The sequence below is a fragment of the Aulostomus chinensis genome, chromosome 16 (genome assembly GCF_037954235.1).
Source record: "Aulostomus chinensis isolate RoL2024-O1b breed Wild chromosome 16, RoL_Achi_v1.0, whole genome shotgun sequence".
NCBI classification, from domain to species: Eukaryota; Metazoa; Chordata; class Actinopteri; order Syngnathiformes; family Aulostomidae; genus Aulostomus; species Aulostomus chinensis.
In genome coordinates, this window is record NC_141335.1 from 4,312,750 (window position 1) to 4,333,104 (window position 20,355).

The following is a 20,355-nucleotide window of genomic DNA, read 5'->3' on the forward strand; positions in this document are numbered from 1 at the left end:
GTAGCGCCACTTTATAACCGCGAGCGAGGTGTTAGCTTGCTGTTGTTTGGCAGGGAGCGGCGACTCTGCGCAGCAGTAACGATGCTATGATCAGCTCACATCAATTTAAGAATCTCCCTGATGTGACATGGATATATTGGATTCAGATTCGCTAAAACAAGTCTAACACTTTGGAAAATGTTGGTAGTTTAACTCTTTTTTTTTTTTTTTACTACCCTACCTCTCAGGAACAAGGCCAGAGAAACATGCCCAGTGTCTGACCCAATTTCCATGACAGACATAATCTCCCTACAAACTTCAGCCTGTTTACCAGCCCAGTAGAGCGTAAGCCGGACTGGGAGGAAGGTGCCAAGCTCCTCACACTCAGCAGAAGGAAAGCTGCTGCTCAGCTGTGCTAACGATTACACCCGCGGACCCCCGCCACGCTCGCCGCGCCTCCCTGATTGAAACTGCACAGCACGGGCAGGCGCATGTACCCAATAAGATAAATGAAAACACTCCTCAGATCTTAAGTCACAGCCACATGATGAACAATGAGTGTTGTAGGTCTCATCAACGCTGGGTCAGGCACCCCACAGAGGGAAAAACCTGAATAAACCCCACTGGCACCACACATCAGTTTCTCGTCAGACAGATGTTGGACTTAACAGTTAGAGGGACAATCAAGTTGTTGGGAGCGCAGATGGCGGGAACAAATCACGAGCACTGCTCAGCTTCAACAGCAACAGTAAATAAAGTGACATCTGCCTTTAGATTTACAGGAAAACATCAGCATATTGTGCCTGACACGAGTGGGATGTGTACAGAGGGCAACTCCTCCTCAGTGATTGATCCATCATGGCTGTTAATGCAGGATGTGATCGGACTGTCGGAGCGTACGTTAGAGAGCAGGGTGGTGTGAAACCCAAGTGATCTGGTCAAGTGAGTCCATCCTTCCCCATGTTCTCCATAACCTGGCGAGTGCATGTGCGCAGACCCCTACAGCGCTTCTGTGAGCCTGGTGAGAACATCCATGTTTCACAAAAGTTGAGCTCTGCAGCTACATCGGGGGGGGGGGGGGGGGTATTTGCCTATCTCCGTAGCAAGATGTGACATCATCACGTGCCAAATCCAGTCAGAAGAACTGAGAAAATGTCCTTTCCACTGAGAAATCCAGCTAGCACAGACTCCTGTTCTTGTTTAATTGCTGTTATTGAGTCTATGTCTGCAGTAACTGCACTGCTGTGCTGGGTTTAGTCTACAAACTTTACTGCCTGTTGCTTCAAGAGATGCAGTTTTCTACTCTCTTTTGCCAGCAGCGTCATCAACTACGAGAAGCAACAAGGAGCAGCCGCTAGAACACAGTCGGACTGGTCTGATAGCTTTCTAATTCATCTTAATGGTTTTGAGGGGGAACTCTTGAGTTGGTGAGATACAGAGGGTCTCACCAGGCTAAGGGAGAACCTTTGCTGTCATGGGGGATGGGTCCTTGCAAATGAACACAAGAGTGATCACCTTTACACTTTAGTGACACATTTCCATCCTGAAAGGGAGTGGTCTTTTTCTGAGATGACAAGTCTCCTATCCATGGAGCCCCAAGGTATTAAAATGACACGAATCACATGATCCGGCCTTTGCGGTCACCAGATCTGAACCTTATCAAGTAACCTATACAAGGTTTTGGCGTCAACGCCACCAACAACACACCAAATGAGGGAATATCTTTTGGAGGAACAGTGCTGATTCCTCTGGTAGATCTTCAGGGGCTTGTAGAATCCATGTGTGTCAAGGTGCAAATCTGTTCTGGTGGCTTGTGGGTGTCAACATCTTCCAAAGACACAATTTATCCCTTTGCCCCCACCCCCCTTCTGCATTTCCACTGACCAAAAAAGAGAGCAGGTTTCCATACAGTTCACAATTGGCATAGCATCAAAGGAGAACACCTGCAGGTCATGACATTAGTCACCTGTTGTCCTGTCACGTATTCACCTACTGTGGGTGCATCTCAATATAAAGTCCTGCACACTTATAGCTAGAAGAGTAAATTCAAAAAAAAAAAAAAATACAACACACAATGTCATGTAAAATCTTTAACGGAGTCAAAAATGTCAGATATAACTGACACTAACATTTTTGTTCCTGGACTGCAGTTACATAACGTCCCGCCCAGGACGGGTGAGACTGGGAGGCCTCTGGATGTCCCTACAGACTGGGTTTCTACGGATACGGGCAGCACTGAGCCTCCATTAAGACATCAGAGCTCTCCCTCTGTTCCCGTCTGACACCATCAGCTCCTGTTTCCTCCCTGAAACTGAGACTCTTAATCCACGAAGGAGAACACACATCCAGCACAAATACCAAAACACAAATGCGTATAAGAGGGTAGACACGCTGTCCCGGAAAACTTTACAACACAAGTTATCACCTCTTGCAGCAGGCTCAGCTCAGTTTGGGCTGTTTTAAGACGGATTCATAAATCTGCATGTGGGGTTATGCTGTGGCGGCTACAGCTCTCCTACACGCCTGATGCTAGCGGACAAGAGTGAGCATGAAGACTATTTGAAGCATGTTGGAAAGAAACATACTTACACATCTAAAGTATACCGTTTTAAACGGACAATGCAGGGCGAGTCAGTCGGCCACAGATCTTCTTCCGATTCTCAGGAATTAAATAAAAACAGACCTGCTCGCTGTCACTCATTTGCCAAGTTAAATAAATAAACGCAGTAACTGCCTGATCAAGTCTGACACGCCCACTCCGTTAGAAATCTACTCTATAATCATCTACGACGCCACGATTTAAATATAGCTTAAGTTTTTTCATAACTTCTCCTCTGTTAGCATATTTACATATTCAGAAACGGAGGACTTTAACATGGAAGTCTAGTGTTTGATCATCTATGCATCTGAATACATAAATCCTTTTATTTACGTCGGGAAACAGACAATATTTAACATTTTTGCTTTTTGACCAAAAAAAAAAAAGAAAAAGAAAAAAAAGACTAGATTTTTAATGGGCTGATAATCGTCTCCACGCCATCATAGCGTAACCATCTTAAGTCGGCTCGCCACGACTGGAGCAAACTCTGGTATCAGCTCCTGCAAAGGCCTGCAGTTTATAGGAAATCAACATCGTTTTGAGAAAAAACGTGTTTCATTTGCGACCTCAAAGAAAATAACTCCACAATAACCCCCCAAACCTGAAGTGTCTCGGTCTCTGATGGTTGGAGCCTGCTGTTACCATGGAACTGTTCACTGATCTCGTCGCTGACGGCCATTTTTAGTTTCCCCGACTTCTCACCATTGTTGGGAGAGGAACCTGGCTGTAGATGTATAGTTTCCTTTTCTTTGTCAGGTTAGCGAACGGTAACAAAAAAAAAAAAGGTCAACCTAATAATTTGTTTGCAAGAAACATCCTTTGCAAAGCGGTATGGTGTGAACTTTGCCTATTTCTTCTCTTTCCTGTTGTCACTTTGTGCGGAATAAAATTCTTATTTTACAGTCATGATTCACCTGCCCGCTAGCTGACTTGGTTCCAGGCACAAAAACTCTATGCCAGGATTTTTTTATTTTTTTTTTAACACGTCAGTGAATCGAAAATTTACTTCAGGAGCTGCTGTAAAATTGGGCGGACACTGCTGAGCCACATTCACACGTATTAACAATTTCTTTTATTCACACTTTGAATGCAACTTCCCCCTGAGAATATAAAGTCTTCTCACTCCCAACCTGCAGAATTGTCGGGTCTTTAAATACAAATCAGTCCTGTTGGGTCAAGCCAGCAATTAAAGCAATCAAGCTTCTTAATTAATCATCACACTGACTAGCAGACAAAGGCAGTAAGGCCCAGGGCGTCCTGCTGGAGCAGCAGTAGTGAGAGGACAGATGGAGTTTGTGCCCATCTGTCTTTACTGTGGTATTTCCAAGCGGAGCGAAGAGAAGTCAGTGGTATCTCTATCAGCAGCAGCAACTTATCACACCATCATCGCTTACCAAATGGGACAGGGTGAACCAGACAGAGAGGGGAAGACAGGCAAGGAAGGGGGGGGGGGGCACAATGAGATGGGAGATTGTAGAAGGGGAGGGAAGTCATTAACTGGCAATCAAGCTTTAGTCCGTGCATTTGCTTAATTCCTTATCAGGCAATGTTCCCTCCTCAACTCCTCAGACTGGAAGATGATGTAAACTAATACCTGCGTCTCCGTAGCCAACCCAGCCACCACCACAAACCGTATCTCTGATTTCCAGTGAGATACAGAAAGAACACAAACAGGTGCATGGCTGTGCGCTGCAGCAGTCTTCACAAAGACTTTGCAGCTGCAGCAATAAAACAGTAGCGCTGTCATAACTTACCCCGAGTGCTGGGACGTTACTAAATGAGCTGATGCTAATGAATGATTAGTTCAGAGCACAAAGGAGGCGAGAAAACACTGTAGGTGTCTGCTAGCACCAGACTAGCCTGAGTGTTTGAGGGTAGCGGCACTATTATTTTCTCATGGAGGTAATAAATATGTACTCACTGCGATTTCAATGACGATTATTCCTCCACGGTGTGGCTGACCGGGCTGCTTCCTTCTCTACCAACGGCTTACCAACTTGCTGAGGCTAACAAGCAAGCTAACGGTTAACCGGCACACACACACACACACACACACACATAAAAATAAGAAATTTCAATTTTTCTCCTCTGGACTGGTTTGCCCCAAGAAAAAAACATTAAAAAGGAAAAAAAAAATTAAGATTGACAAAAATCGTGCCACGCATAAAATAAAGCATAAAGAAATTTTTTTAAAATATTTGTTGCCGTTTCTACTGGAGCTTTAAGTAAGAAAATGAGCCGTAGAGCAAATATCCACTGTGCTTTATTGTAAATGACAGGCTCTCCGCGGTGAGCTGTCCTTTGTTGTGAGCATTTCAACGTAAACACAGAGCGGAGCTGAGCTCCGGCTCTGAGAGCACGATGTGGGCGGGGACTCTCTGACGCGGCCGCAAAGACCTCTGGGAGGTAGAGTCCTCCTCTCAAAGTACATCACGACTGGGATTCTACTCAAGTTTAGATGATTTTTTTGTAATAAAAACAACATAAAAATGATTGGTTACAAACAACAACAACAAAAAAATCATACTCACCCTCCTCCTCTACACATGGATGGGTTTTATTTATTGTTATTTTTTTGAACACTTTATTGCCCCCCTGAGGGAGGAAAATGTGTAATGCCAATTTGAATTTGCTTTAGGAAAAACATTTCTGACATTCATATCTATAAATCCGTGATCTAAGACACAGCAGGTGACGTTGGAGGCATCCTGCATAGAGCTGTTGAAATCTAGAATTTAAAAAAAAAGGAGGTTAACTCATCTGTCAGAGGTTCTTGATTTTCATCAAGTGAGGAAATAGATGCAAGTATTGTTATGTGCATTAAAACATGTCTGGGTGCACTGAATGTACAGGCAGGTGTTCAGAGTACATGGCTTCTTCTTCTATGGGAAACTGAAAAAAAACAACAACCCTGAAACATCAAACAATCAGCACTGGTGTAGAATGGCTCACTTTGAGAGCAGGGTTGGACTCACGGTGTAAAGCCCGACACGTCATGTAGGCTTAAGAACATGCGATGTGTTACTTTCCACATCCGAAGGTTGCATCTGTCAAACACCATTTGTTAAATTTGATACTGCAGAGCCAACAGCTACAGGACCACAGGGTTTCCGGTTCAACTGCCTCCACATTGGGAGAATTTACGTGTTTCAGCCTCCACGGACATACATGACTCTCTCATGCTCACTTTCACTGCAAAAACACCTCACATTCCATTATGGACATTTTTTTTTTCCCCCAGCCTGGAATGAAACAGAACTTGTCAAGGTCTCCCTGTCTGTGCTGTTATCTCCAGAATGCTGAATGCATTCTTTCTCCCATTTCCTGCTCCTGCGTGTGAAAACACGGGGGAGTGGGTGCAAGTATTGTTTTTGTTCAACTTGTTTTTACTCAAGGTTGCTTGGTCATTTCCAAAATAATACATGTACTAATGCTAAGAACCAGGGCTGCTTGATTAAATAAAGATTCAAGGACTGCGGTATGCGCGAATTTATTTAAACGACTCAGTAACTCAGAACCGCATGTAAGGAGATTGTTTTACAATGCAAATGGATTTTGTGCTAGTTTTTTTTTTTTCCAATATTTTGTATTAAATAGTGGAACATCAGTGATATTTGCACAATGAAAGACTGCCTCTGTTATTTTGGAAATTTTTGGAAACTTTTCAATCTGCTGGAAGTCTTGAATTTAGACGTAACCGTTTTCTGACTGAGAACATTCATTTCTGCTGTATTTAAAATATAATTCATTAAATTTTCCTCATATACACAAATTAATTCTATCACATGACGGGACTTTTTAGGCATCAGTTTATACATAGTTCTTGAAACTGTCAGTCACCCAGAACGCAAAGACTAGAGGGTACATACAAGATGTCAGGCTTTGCTTCCTGCCTGTAAGACTAAACCGAGGGCTAAAATTTAGAGTGTAAGAACAAATTTGTGCACAAGAACATTTCAGAATGAGGCCCAATGCCTCCATGAGGTTTTTCTTTTATCCATGCCCTGACATTACAGCAGATTTCACTGAAATTGTCTGGTATTTATCAAACTCCGCGCTAACTGTCATTCGGCCATGTTCGAGTGTAACAATTAGATCTTGAAACTGTTCGTGGTTTGCTGCAAAACAGGAAAACATTAAGCGATGAAGCCATAATTTAAAACCATTTCTCAGTTAGAAACAGAAGATTGTAATCACACCAACATCTTTGGTTTGCTTCCAGCTGTGGAGCTTCCCTGCATGGTCCGTGGGCACCATCATATCTGGTTCTCATAATGTTGTACAAATTTTACCGATTGGAAAAGCATGACTAAAATAAAGATTTACCCCCCCCCCCCAAAAAAAAATGACTAAAACCACATGTGAGCCAGGCAGTTACCAGTCCGTGCATGCTACCTAATGATTCATGGCGGTTTTTCAAGACCAAATCAGGTAGATCAGATTAGATCCCTTAATTAATTCCCAGAAGGGAAACAAATTTGATCGCTTGAGCGTAGTGAGGAAAATAAAAAGGAGAACATTGTCAGATATTTTACGGTACATGAGAGATAAATGACGACACAGTTAACTCACGAACACCAGGAGCCCACATAGCCATAAGTTAAAAATATAGAATGTACAGTATTTTTTTAAAAATGGATCAATTAATAGACATAGAACTATACATCAGGGCGCACCTGCTAATGGGGGGGGGGGGTGTCTTCAAAACTATGAAAACAACACTTTAAAAAGACAATTTCACAGCTGCTGGGGGACAAAAGACCTTCTAAATCATAAATGACCTTCTCCTCCAAAAAGCTGAGAGGTAAATCATTTCCACATGCGGAGCAAACAGCATCACTTCAGTACACCAGCAGCTGTGTGTATATGATTCTTGGAGTATCAGTCATACCAGAAAACCTGCATCTGCATGTGTGTTCTTAAATCCTGTTTAAATACCGGGACTGAGCGGGACACAATGTGCAAACGTGTGGAAAAATCAGGTGAAGCCAAGAACAGATGAGCTAGAATTCAACTTCATTCACGGGAATCACACACACTCACGTACGCACAGAGATGGCCCTGATTTAACACTGCTGAGACGCTGTAAAACACACACTTATGTCGGCTAATAAAATAGACGCCTGTTGCAACACTGAAGTGAGATGTGTGCGTTGTGAGTGTTACTGGACGAGCTGCAGACACGTACAGAAGTCTCAGCCTTTTAGACTTTGCCATAAGAAACATAGGAAACCATATGTGTCTGCAGCTCGCCCCCCCCCCCCCACACACACACACACACACCTTACATAATCTTTGCACACATTTTAATCTGTGTTTGAACTCTCCTGTTTACGTTGCTATGGCAACGACACCAACACCTCGTGTGGACGTTTCCAAGGTTTGGAGCCGCAGCAGACACACCTTCCTTTGATTCCAGTTCGCTTCATTTCTGATGGATGTTTTAACAAGTGCTTCTCTCTCCAGGAGCCAATGAGCTGCACGTCTGTGCGAAGAGTCAGGAAATGATGAAAAATGCAGGAGGCGCGCGCGCGCACACACACACACACACACACACACACACACACACACACACACACACCATTTTCCTGAAATTTTTTAACAGGACGTTTGCTGTTTTTATCAAGACGCTGGGACATTTTAAAAAAATTGAATTAAGTGATACAAGTCACAGAAGCGATTAAACTCTTTTTTCCTAAAAAAGTACTGAACACCAGATTAAATAAGTAATGTAAGAAGGTCTATTGTTAACAAAACACTTTGTTCTTTACTTCATATTATAAATCTGTAAAAATCCACAGGGTTTCTTTTTTGCAACTATCTATATCTATATATATCTATATATATATAGATATAGATAGATATATATAGATATAGAGAGAGAAAGAGAGACAGAGAGAGACAGAGAAAAAAAACATTTTAAAAAGAATTTGACCATAAGGTGCAAGTTATGAAAACAAAGTCAGTTGATGTTACAAATGAGGAACGGCCACGTTTCGTTCAAGCATTTCTCAGCAACTGCTACAAGTGAAATACTGAAGAAATGAATTACATAATAACTGAAGACATAATAACCGTGTTTGAGTTCCTGGACTGTGGGGACAGTCTATAAAGCCTTAAAAAAACAAGACTGATGCCAACAATATCAACAGAATGTGTGACCTCATATGCACACACTTGTCACATCGATTCATGGTTGTTTGTAAATGCGCAGTTAAGAGGATGCGGATTATACCGGACGAGGCGTTCGAGAGTTTTTAAACGGATGTTTTGGACAGTTTTGCTGTTGTTAATTGTCAGCCTCCATTAGCGTCAAGCTAAATTTATGAGACTGGTGTTTTCTGAAATCACCAAGAGGTCACGCATGGGGGAAGTAAACATCTTCATGAGCTTTAGACACCCAGCAGTGAGGCAAATAACACTTTTTGGTTGAGAGAACCACTTTAAGGGCATTTGATACATTCAATTAATATTTAAATCATGTCAGCATGAGCTGCTGAAATGTAGACTCTTCGCCGAGCTCAAACCTGAACTAGAGATGGAAAGCTGCATCGGTCTCCAGACCAAAACAGTTACAGGAGTAATTTAATCCCAAAGTACCACAGAATAAATTGAACTAAAGTCTAAATTACAGCAAGTGAACCGCTTTTGTGTGACAGGTCTACTTGTCCACACAAGGGCTGAACTATGACCTCTGGTTCCCGACATAGTCTTGTTAGAAAACCTTCTACAGAAGACAAATGTTGCTGTTTTGACATAACATGTTCCAAATTAGCTCACACTCTCATTTTTATCAACAGCTGAAGTCTCGGTTTGGGTGTTCTGTCTCTCCTCTAACGTGATGAATGCCCTTATTATATTGTAAATCTCAGCTAAAGCGTTTGCTCTCATTCCGGGTGATGCTGACTCTGGGCGACGTGTATATGGGATTGCACTGAGAGCCGACTGTTCTCGCTCAGCATTTTATCCTTTGTTGTTGTTGTGTGATAAGACCAAAACATAGCAACAGCTGGGCTGTATTCGACCGCTCGGTGGAGTCAGGAAGGCTGCGCAGGGAAGTCTTTGCTGGTGTGACAGGATTATGTGATAGAAACATGCTGTGCTCATGTGTAGCCAAATATTAAATAACACTACTGTCCCGTGTTTGAAGGGCCGAGCTGAGTGCTGTTGTCATGCTGCCATGGTGACAGTAACCATGCACTAGCTAATGTTTACAGAATGTTTAGCATATCACAAAGCAGGAACATAGGCTGACTGGGCCAGATGAGTGTGTGTGTTGGTGCATGTGTGTGTGTGTGTGTGTGTGTGTGTGTGTGTGTGTGCGTGCCCTAATTTTTTTTTTTTACCAACAAACTGAAGCCAGTTGGTTGAATTTCCCCATTTCATCAATTTCCATCTGAAAAATTTTGTCACTTTTATTTTAGCCTTTTCTAATCCGTGGCCCGTCTATTCATACTTGAAACGGGTCAAGGCTCTTTAAAAATAATTTTAAAAAAAACACACACACACACACACACACATTAAAAAAAAAGAACCTGTCAAATATGCACAAAAATTCCTTTGGTGTGAAATATATTCACTTTATCGTTATTTTTTTGTCTGCTCTGGAAAGTTTTTTTACATTATTTGCGACATTGAAGGCTAACATTAGCGTTAGGCTTTAATCTCAAATTGTTGCTGTTATTTATTTTATACATTGTTTCAAAAACGTGATGTAGTTCAAGATCGATCATGATTATAGATCAATATTCTTCTTTACTATATATATATATATATATATATATATATATATATATATATATATATATATATATATATATATATAAATAAAATAGTTCCCTTGCAAAAAAGTGGGTTTAAACTGAGAACATTTCTCGGGTCACTGGAGTGGAGGGTGAGAACCCTGGTTTAGCTCCTCACTTGTACGCCGCCCTTCTTCATTCAGTCTGCAACGTCCTCAAAATAAAACAAAATGCACGCCTTTGTCATGTTTGCCTGTCACGATGGCCTTTGACCTTTGGTCACGAAAATCTTTTCTGTTCCACTTTAAGTCCCAGTGCGCTTTTTGGCCACATTTGAAGACATTCTCTGCTAAAATGCGATGTTGATTTAAGGAAGACGGCATCCATTTTTCGACCGAGGCTGCTAACTACCTCACGAACTTGTCAATGTGGGGAAACTGGTTCAGCTGAATATTTTTACAAAATATTCAAGAATGGGATGAGAATGCTAGCGACATGCTGTCACTGCAAGTATGAGAACAAGTCTCATCTGACAGATAACCCCTGTCCTCAGACTTGACAGTGGAAAACTACCCTGAAATCCCTCTGAACAGTGGAAAAGAGGTATCAGGGAGAGCTACTGGGGAGGCGTCCGTCTTCCATGGTGGTGCAGTAGATGCCCCTTGAGATGGTTTGCATGAATCATATTGCATGAACTTTGCATTTCCAATTATACATCCCATGAGTACCCACTTGAACACAGTACTAGTGTGGATAGCATAGTAATCTGACTGCGCGCCCCTGGAAGCGTAGCAGGTTGATGTTCTGTATAATGTGATCTGAACGTTCTCTATGTGCTCTGATTTACTCCAGATGTTGTTTTGTAGTAACAAGAATAGAAGGAAACTCCTCTCTTGGCAACAGTGTTACTTAATTGCAAGACCAGTTGGACTTTTCTGATAAGGTGAGTGTGTGCGCGCTCGTGCGTGTGCGTGTGCGTGTGCGTGTATACCAGCACTTGCCTGCATGTATCACAGGACATGAATGTGGAGTTGACAACTGATATTTGACACCCGGGCGGTTTGAGAAGATAAACCTGCCAAGAAGAGAGGCAGACAACTGGCAAGATGTTTTTTCCGTTCCTGGCTCACAGAGATGAGACTGGCTGCACCCAAAATTGTCACAAGACTTTTTTTAAGATACTTTTTGAATCTCTGAAGGGAAACTAGGACACACACACACACACACACACACACACACACACACACACACACACGGGCAGCTAAGCTGGCTCAAGGGGCACTTCAGCTGTGGATGTTGAGGGAGAGGAAAGAGATGTTCCTTCACTTTTACCCGCGTCACATTTTTTCCTGCCTGTCAAGTGGATAAGACACATGACGCTATTTTGTTGTTGTTGTTGTTATTTAGAAAAGCAGACATGTCAGAAACAGTATTTGGTTCCTACATGCTCGTTCCATGGCTGTTAAGCGATTATCACCTGAGATAAATTCATTATTGGCGATCAGACGTGTCCTTGTGAAGGTCCTTGTGGTTCCCACGCAACGTATCTGAATTTCTTTTTTTCCCCCTCCACCTAAGTGACCTCAGCCAAAATCATGTTAAGAGATACAAATTTTCTTTTTAAAACAACTAGCCCAAAATGTAATAGGTTCTCCCTTGGCCCATGCCACACTCCTCCACCAAGTTTGGTGATAATCAGCCTCATAGTTTCCCTGTAATCCTGCCAATAGTCAGACAGACACACGAGCAAACGCTGCTGATCACAAAGCCATCATCGGGATTAAAGTCAGCGAAGCGATGATTTTGAGGTAACTTGGGAATCAATAGTCATCTCCTCATCATCAAGTCAAACACTTGATACTTTAGTTAACTGAAAAAATATCTAAATAGTGAAGAGCAACCTTGACGGGTTTGATAACAGCGTTAGCATAGGATGTAGGGAGCCCCAGAGCAGCCTCCAAAACAGGAAAACTACAAATACCATAATGCCTGCCTGCCACAGCGACATTGACCTTTGACCACCAAAATGATTTCAGGTCATCCCTCGGTCACAGCGGACGTTTGTGACAAGTTAAAAGAAATTCCCCAACGGCTTTCTCTGATATGTCAGCGAGAACAGCAAAGCTATCATGCATATGTGAGGTGACTGTGACCTCTGACCTCCAATTTTTAGGGTGCTTATATAGTTTGATTAATGAAATGTATATGCCTGGTGAACAGTAGCATCTAACATTGTCACAGCGTGCATATTATATAAGATTACAAGGCTTAGTTTCAAGGTAGACTTCCAGGTTTTTATGAAAAAAGGAAAAGGGACTGGAACATTTGGTAAATATAATTACAAGACATGCTGCAAAATGATTAGGGGAAATGTAACCCAGATGTAGACACTATTAAACTGGGTTTAACTCTAAAGGTTACTGGAATTTTCCTTCAATTTGAAGAAACAACGCAACATCTGGATCAGTTTCATCAATTAGTGCTCTCCTACCATGTTTGATTAATCATCTGGCCTTCTGATGACCAGTATTACAAGCTTTTTATTGTATTGTGTTACTCAAACTGTGACTGAGTTGCATCAGGAGGATATAGAATTGTCCTCAGAGACTTTCAGCGACATTGCATGTAATTACCGAGCTATGGGCTGTAATTAGGTGCGGTGTCGTCACCGTATCCACTGTAATTGGCTGTGGATAGACGACCATACTCTCATTTCGCACTAAACTAACAAGTAGTTTAAGAGCAGCCTGTCAGTAAGGGTGTCATCTGTCCTCCAGCGGTGGTGTTACCAGGTATGCAAGAGTTTCACATGCTAAAAAAAAAAAAAAATCCCTCAAGGGTTTTCAAACCCATGACTGCACTCGTAAGCTCAAAGGCACACATGTATATGTGAAACAAATACCCAGAGTCATTGCTCATGGCAAATAAGTGGTTTCCTGCAGAGTTTCTCTTAACATATGCCTCAGATCGGGTGACTGGAGGAAACATAACCGTGCTCCACTACTGAGAGGGCTGTTGGACACGCCAGCTGTGGATTTTGATGGAGGGCAGACGAGACGCTAGAACAGGGAGCCTGGAGGGCTCTCGGACATTCAAAACCCAGTTGGGATTCACGGGGGATCCAGAACCAGAAGGCATTATTAACATCTGTAGACACATCCATGGGCTCGTACAAATTATGACGCACTTATAGTCTCCACACTCGTGGATTCAAGCATTGACACACAGGAACAAAGCTGTGAGTTTGGGGGGAGACCCATCGGAGCATCTTTAAGTCTCAGTGGGTATTCATGTTTTCCTCAAGGCCTTTAGAGAGATTTTATGATCGTGTGAGGGCACATTGACCGTCAAAATCAAGTCAAGCACAAGCAAGATTGATTGTTTTTGTGCTGCATATGATTAAATTGAGCCCATTAATATTTGACCTGCAATTCAAGTGCGTCTGCTGCTTTGAGTTGTACTCCTGTTAATATTTTAGTCTGCTAAAAGTGAATTTTCTAGCTTTTAAAACAATACTTTTACCAAATCCAGTGCTGCCAACAATAGGGAACAACAGCCTTATGAGATAAAGAAATAGTGAAAGAAATCCCAAATAAAAATGCTCTTTTAATGTGTAAGATCCCTTCATGATTATTTTTCCTTGTTTGGCAGGGTGGCGTTTTCTTAGCCCTCCTTTGGTACGAGTTAAGTAGGTGGAGAAAGTGATACAACAATATTTGATGTGTCTGCTTTTTGTCCTGCAGCCCGCCAATTCAGTTTAAAGGGATTAATTAAAAACAAAAAATGAAAATCCAATCACACTCACCTTCATAGCGCTGGAGTTTTAAAGGTAAAGGTGTTGCAGAAATCCCCCCGCTGAGAGACGTGAACGGAGACCAGCCTTCAAACATGAATCTCACGCTGCTCATCTGAAGTAACCCAAGTGTCCTGAGGCCTCGAGATTCCGAGTGGTTCTGAAAAATAAAAAAAAATAAAGAGCAGCCTTTAGCTCCCAGCCATGACGCCAGACTATCAGTGAGGCACTTCTAAACAATGTGCCGGCGTGGATTTCAACTGTTTGGGAGATAAATGCAGAACCTTTTCCTGTGAAAACTCCTGCAGTGTTTTGTGGATGGACCTTCCACCAGCATGAGGGTGAGTAGACAGAGTGATTTTTTTCATTTCTGGGTGAACTTTCCCTTTAGGTTTTGGCCCTCAAAGCAGAAAAATAAATAAATAAATAAATAAATAAGAGAGGCCAACGTTTACTAAAAAACAAACAAACAAACAAACAAAAAAAGACAAGCAAATGCATGAATCATAAATACGTTTGACCAACATTCCTATTTTGCGAGGCCACACTACAGGAGACATGAAGAGACAGAATCACTACTCCAGCAAAAATGGAAAAACCCACAAACGCACACACCGAGGGGGCGCACCCAGCCCTGACACAAAGTTCAAACAGTCAACCAGTCAGGTGAACGCAACGGGGTCATCATTATCACCATGGCAACAGGCAACACAGTGATGCAAGGGGAGCATGATGTCACAAAATAAATCCATCATCTGTGGCCTCTGGGTGTTTTGTTTTTTTTTGTTTTTTGTATCCACAGGAATTGTCAGGGTGTTTGTGCTTCGGTGCTGAAGAGAAGCAGAAGCGAGAGACAAAAGGAGGATTTCTCGCAACGATTTTATTGTGTGAAAATACTTGATCTGCACGGAAGCGCGTCGCCTATCACGGCGCACGCGTGTCACAGCGCAGGAATGTAGGTGCTTCACGTGCCCCTGGGAGAGTGAATGTGACTTTCATAACATGTTTACTTGCACTGCTATAGTCCTGTTCAGGCCATATTTAGTTAAGCGATGACATCAATGAAATATGATTAAATTACACTCTTAATTGCTTCAGTAATGAGCTTGACTGACTGAAATGTTAAGTATTTCTCCAAATGAAAAGCAACAAACTTTGAAAAATATTTTGTAATGAGAATTTATTCAGATTTAATGTGCCTCATCATAAACTGTGTGAGTGCGCCCTCGATTTGATTGATGGGCTGAAAACAGGCCAATCAAACAAGTACCAAACTGTCATCTGGTTTTAATTAAAAAAATAGCTTCAAGTCTAAAGACATCCTCTCCTCCCAAGAGTCCTGCCCACTTCAAACCAGTGAGAAGAGCACAGTTGAGAATCAAAACAAACAAAAACACACTGACATAAATCTCATGAGAGATAAATACATGCTGGCAGAAAGGAATAAAAGTATGTCTCAAAGGCCGAGGGACTTCAATCAAAATTGTCCAAATATTTTAGAAAAATCAACTGCAAAACATTTGGCTAAAAATGGCAAAAAGTCTTAGCATAACAACACGGAGGGAGTAGCTTGTGATACTGATAAACAGCGACTAGCAGAAAAACTGTAGTCCATGTAAAGGCATACAAATACTGCTGTATTCACACCACAGGTACTTGGTTAGTGTGTGTCTTAATACAATACTTAATCCAAAAAGTGTTTTTTTCCCCCCTGCGTCACTTCTTCCAGTCAGGTATAGTTAACTTGAAGCTAATGACGATTCAGCAACTACAAACAGGAAAACTGGAAGGAAGCATCATCGTCCACATCATCGATATCCAGCCGTCTGCCAAGTAACCCTCAAATATTTTGATTCGAGCCAAAAAACTAAACCAGAAGAGTTTGTTTTCGGCTCCAACCAAAGTTTTTTCATGGATTACAGAGAATACAGCTGGATACCAATGAAGCCGATTATCCCGGACGATGCATTTGAGAGTTTGTGAACAGGCTGGTCTGGACACTTTTGGTGTTATTAGCTCTCAGCTGCCCTTAGCTTCAAGCTAAACACACGTGACTGGCTCTTTGTGTGTTTCACAATCACAAAGAAGTGATGCAGAGGTGAAAAAAACTGTTAAAAAAAAAGAATGTAAAAGGGGACAAGAAATTTTCTGTTTCATGTATCACAGCCTATAACCCTTTTGCTGATAAAAATAAAAATAAAAATCTATATATCATGACATATTGGCCTCTTATTGCAGATGACCCTCCCTTCAGAATAAGTCAAGGAGCCACCCCTATTTGTGTCATAAACATCCCAGGAGGGGTAAGAGATTTTCAGTCAAGGGGTTCATTACATGTAATTCAAAGAATGCGGCGTATACATCGAAGTGCCCTTGTGGCAAAGCGCACACTGGTAAAACCACACGCAGCTTCATCCTAATTGTCCTGCGGCTGCCACGTCACTGAATTTGCTCATCCTGTCTCCTCGCTTCACTTCCGGGGGGTTGAACAAGTGAAATTGCCCTGAGGTGGTGATACAGATAGGAGGTTGTGCCAAAGGCAAGTGTTTTGGATACACACCCTATACTCATTGTACCCAAAAGGCTTAAATATTGATTTTGATTTGAGTGTAATACTGCAATATTGTGATTGTATGTGTATATGCTTTTTTTTTTCCCCCAGACAGAAAGATTTGTACTTTGATGACTGGACATCTGATGTTTATGTACTTCTCTACTCCTGGACCTGATCGTATTACTTCATGTGTACATCTTGTATGTTTGGATACTGCTTCTCTTTCTTACACACTGAGGTTAACTCTGTTAATTTAATTCCACCCCGTTTATCCACTGTATGCCACATAAACAATGTATATTGAGAAAACTACAAAAATGTCATCTAGACTACAACTCCCTACTGTCTATGAGTAATCTCGGACAGGTGTCTCTCCTCAGTTAATTACACCGGTCGCTGCAAGACGAACTGCTGTGTCTGTGGTGTACAATACCCCGATGACAGTCGACTGGCTGAAAGCTTGGGAAGAAGTAAAGAAAATGTTTGCATGGATGGAAGTGTGCAGAGACCCTGGTTCAAAGGGCAAAAGACACTTAACAAATCCACTTCAGAGTAAAAAAACAAAACACAGCTACAATCTTTGGATTCACTTTCTTCTGTGAATGCTTAAAACACTGACAGCGACTCTTGAAGCGCTCCCCCTGACACCGTCAGCACACGTTTGCCATTTATTACCACACCTCCAGGAAATTTGTAGACATTCATCTCTACACACTATCACCCTCCCACCTTGACACACGTGCAGTTCTTTCCACTTTGCTGAGCTCAAAATAACCTCACATGTGATCTAGAAGAAGTGGGAAGAAGCCACGGAGAAGACAAGATTTAGCTTGCTCTTTTTTCAGCCGAGGAGTTTGTCTTCTCCTGCACTTTTATCTGAGGAATGTGAAGAAAGAGAGAAAAGCATCCCCCCTTATTTGAAGTGGAACTGCGTTCATATACTTTACACACTAATACGCGATTATTCTTTAAAGTGACGGAATAAGAGCACGATCGTTATTTCAAGATGCAATCTTTATTACTTGCAGGTGTACACAAACAGCAAGGAATATTTAGCTTAGATTCAGTCCTCTTTTCATGACAGTGACTCCAAACACCAATAAAAATTCAGCTGGATGGTTGCACAGACAAGGTGGTTCCTTACTTTTGGATTTCTTCCCTTTTCCCACGACGTCCCAGAGGCACACCTCCATCAGTCCTAGGCAGCATTGCTCTTCTGTGCTTTTATTGAGTATGAACAGTTTGCTGTTGTTGTGTAAAAATAAAAACATTTCACATGGATTCAGACGGCTCGAAGACCATAACACACCTAAAACGTGTTTCCCACTCCGTCCAGCGAAGTGGAGAGAATTTTTTTTTTTTCTTAAAAAGTGGAACCAAAACTTTCCCCTCACCAACATGAAACCCCACTTTTTTTTTTTCTCTCACACGGGAGCTTGAGGCACAAAACTTATGGAGAATCTCAAACGAGCAGCTGAAACAGGTCACGGTTATCACTTCCTGTCACACACCTGACCGGAACGAACATGAGCACCTAGAGACGAGACTCGGCTGTTGTGGGAATGGGTGATGATTTCCTAGACAGAGTGAAGCAATCGGCACTGAGTTCCCATGATTTCTTTTCTTAATTCTCTCCTCTGTTCTCACATTTTCTTGTCTCTTTTGTTTGCCGAGAATCTGCCACATAACATTTACATACATGTTACTTTGTAAGGTAGACATTAAAATACTGTGTCAACAAAACCAATGTCTGACAGGTAGAATCAGGATATTTATCCCCTGTTTTTTCTGCTCAGGCCTCACTACTTTGAAATAAACTGTATTACAAACAATCTCTCTATTAGCATTAAGGGCAAACAGGATAAAAGCGCGACCCTGAGTTGGTGCGTGGCCCATTCCGGAGGATAACATGCTGCAGATACAAGCAAAAGGAACCGTGACACGCAATTTAACAAATATTCTCATGTTGTGCACGTGTGGTCTGATATCTAGGGTGCAGCTCCAGCAGGATAAGGCGGTCGTCCGGAGGGCTACAGGATGTGAGACAGACGATCAGTCTTTCCCCCGCTGCTGCTTGTTGCTGCCCCGCTGCATCAGTGGGACCCAGGTCAGTGTTTGGCTGCCGGGCTTCAACTCCCACCTCAGCCCGGCACCGACGGACGTTCTCTGGTGAGGCTTTCACGTCCTCAACTTCAAGATGACGGTCGCCAGGATGAGAAAGAAGGTGTTCCAGCCCAGAGTGACGGCAAAGCCTCGCCACACCATCATCCGAGACAGATCCCAACCTGTGGGAGAGACTTAGATTTAATATTTAAATAGAGGGATACAGAAGTGGGCGGCATGGCTCAGAGGTAGAGGGTCGTCAAGCATCCGAAGCGTCGCAGGTTCGATCCTCACTTCCCCCAGTGACCATGTCCAAGATACTGAGCAAGATACTGAACCCCTAACAGCTCCTGATGGCCCTGTGATGGACTGGTGACCTGTCCAGGGTGAACCCCGCCTCTCATCCAGTGTCAGCTGGGATAGGCTCCAGCCCCCCCGCCACCCTTAATGGGTAAGTGGTATAAAAAATGGATGGATGGATGCAGAAGTGTCTGGACTATCTAACTATTTCCTGTTTTATTTTGAAATTACTTTTTACTCTGTCAATTTCACTTCCTGCCTTTGTTTGATTTTCATCCAAACAGTGAGAAACTTTCTCTGCTGGCATCAGTTTGAAGCCTGAGTAAGAGGCTGAAAAATGTCCCGACTTCTTGCTAAAAACCCACGGCTTTGACACCATCCACGTCTATTGAATGTCCTCGTGCTACACAAAAAACACCCAGTTTTATCACCAGAAACATGGCTTTAAATCTCCTGATGTCCCACTGAAAAACACCCAAGTTTGGTGCTAGAAGAGCACCTGAAAATACCCTGACGTCTTCCTAAGAACACCCATCTTTGTCAGAAGAACAGTGCCTGAAAATGTCTCAGTGTCTCGCAGGAAATGTGTGGTTTTGTCAGAAATACAGCTTCAAATGTCCCGACATCTCACAAAAAAACATCAAAAAAACCCCGGGTTGTTCATCAGATACATGGCTGGAAATGTTCTGACGTCTCCGGCTGGCTCGGGATTACGTGGGTCACGGTATATTTGCTGATGAAGATCACGTATGATTGCTAAAACACTGTATGAGGAGGCTTGTACTTCTACCCATCTGCACGGGTGAAAGCTTTCATGTCAGTTGATCCCCCAAACTGAATTGTGACACCGCTGACTTCCGCTTTTACGATAAGGTTTTTGTCAGGAAGTAAAATAAATAAATAAATGGCATGTTTGGTGTAACGTGGAGGGAGCCGGGGCTGTCATCGGGTCCTATCATTGAGACGCCCAGGTCAAGAAAAAGGCTGGGAGACAGAGAACGCTGCTACACCTTATACTCCAGGAAGAGGAGTCACTCAGGCTCCTGATCAATGATTTAGACGACGGGCTCCGTTGTCGATAACAACCCCGGCTCAGCACATGTTCGCATTCATGGGAACTATAGAATCTTTTACAACGGGTGCCTATAGATTACCTCTGTACATGATACAGCGGAGGGCCTCGGAGGCGTAGGTCTGAGGAAGTGCCAGGCTGAGGTAGCGGAGGGGATAGGGGATACACTCCACAGGCCAGATGATACCTAGAGAACAAGACAGAGGAGACGTT

The 20,355-nt window shown here is 42.6% G+C and overlaps 1 protein-coding gene across 5 annotated transcripts in view; it reads right to left on the bottom strand.

Moving 5' to 3' along the window:
* Positions 1–20,355, bottom strand: part of abch1 (ATP-binding cassette, sub-family H, member 1) — a 72,326-nt gene that overhangs the window by 20,877 nt on the left and 31,094 nt on the right. For 4 of the 5 annotated variants that reach the window (XM_086180709.1, XM_086180711.1, XM_086180708.1 and 1 more), the window contains 2 exons: positions 20,225–20,329; positions 17,682–18,952 (listed from right to left, as the gene is read on the bottom strand). In XM_086180709.1, the coding sequence (XP_086036835.1) occupies positions 18,846–18,952; positions 20,225–20,329 (212 nt within the window). In that variant the 3' untranslated portion in view covers positions 17,682–18,845. Of the gene's footprint in view, positions 1–14,125; positions 14,274–17,681; positions 18,953–20,224; positions 20,330–20,355 lie in introns of those variants that run through there. The other variant, XR_015109490.1, reaches the window with a different exon arrangement.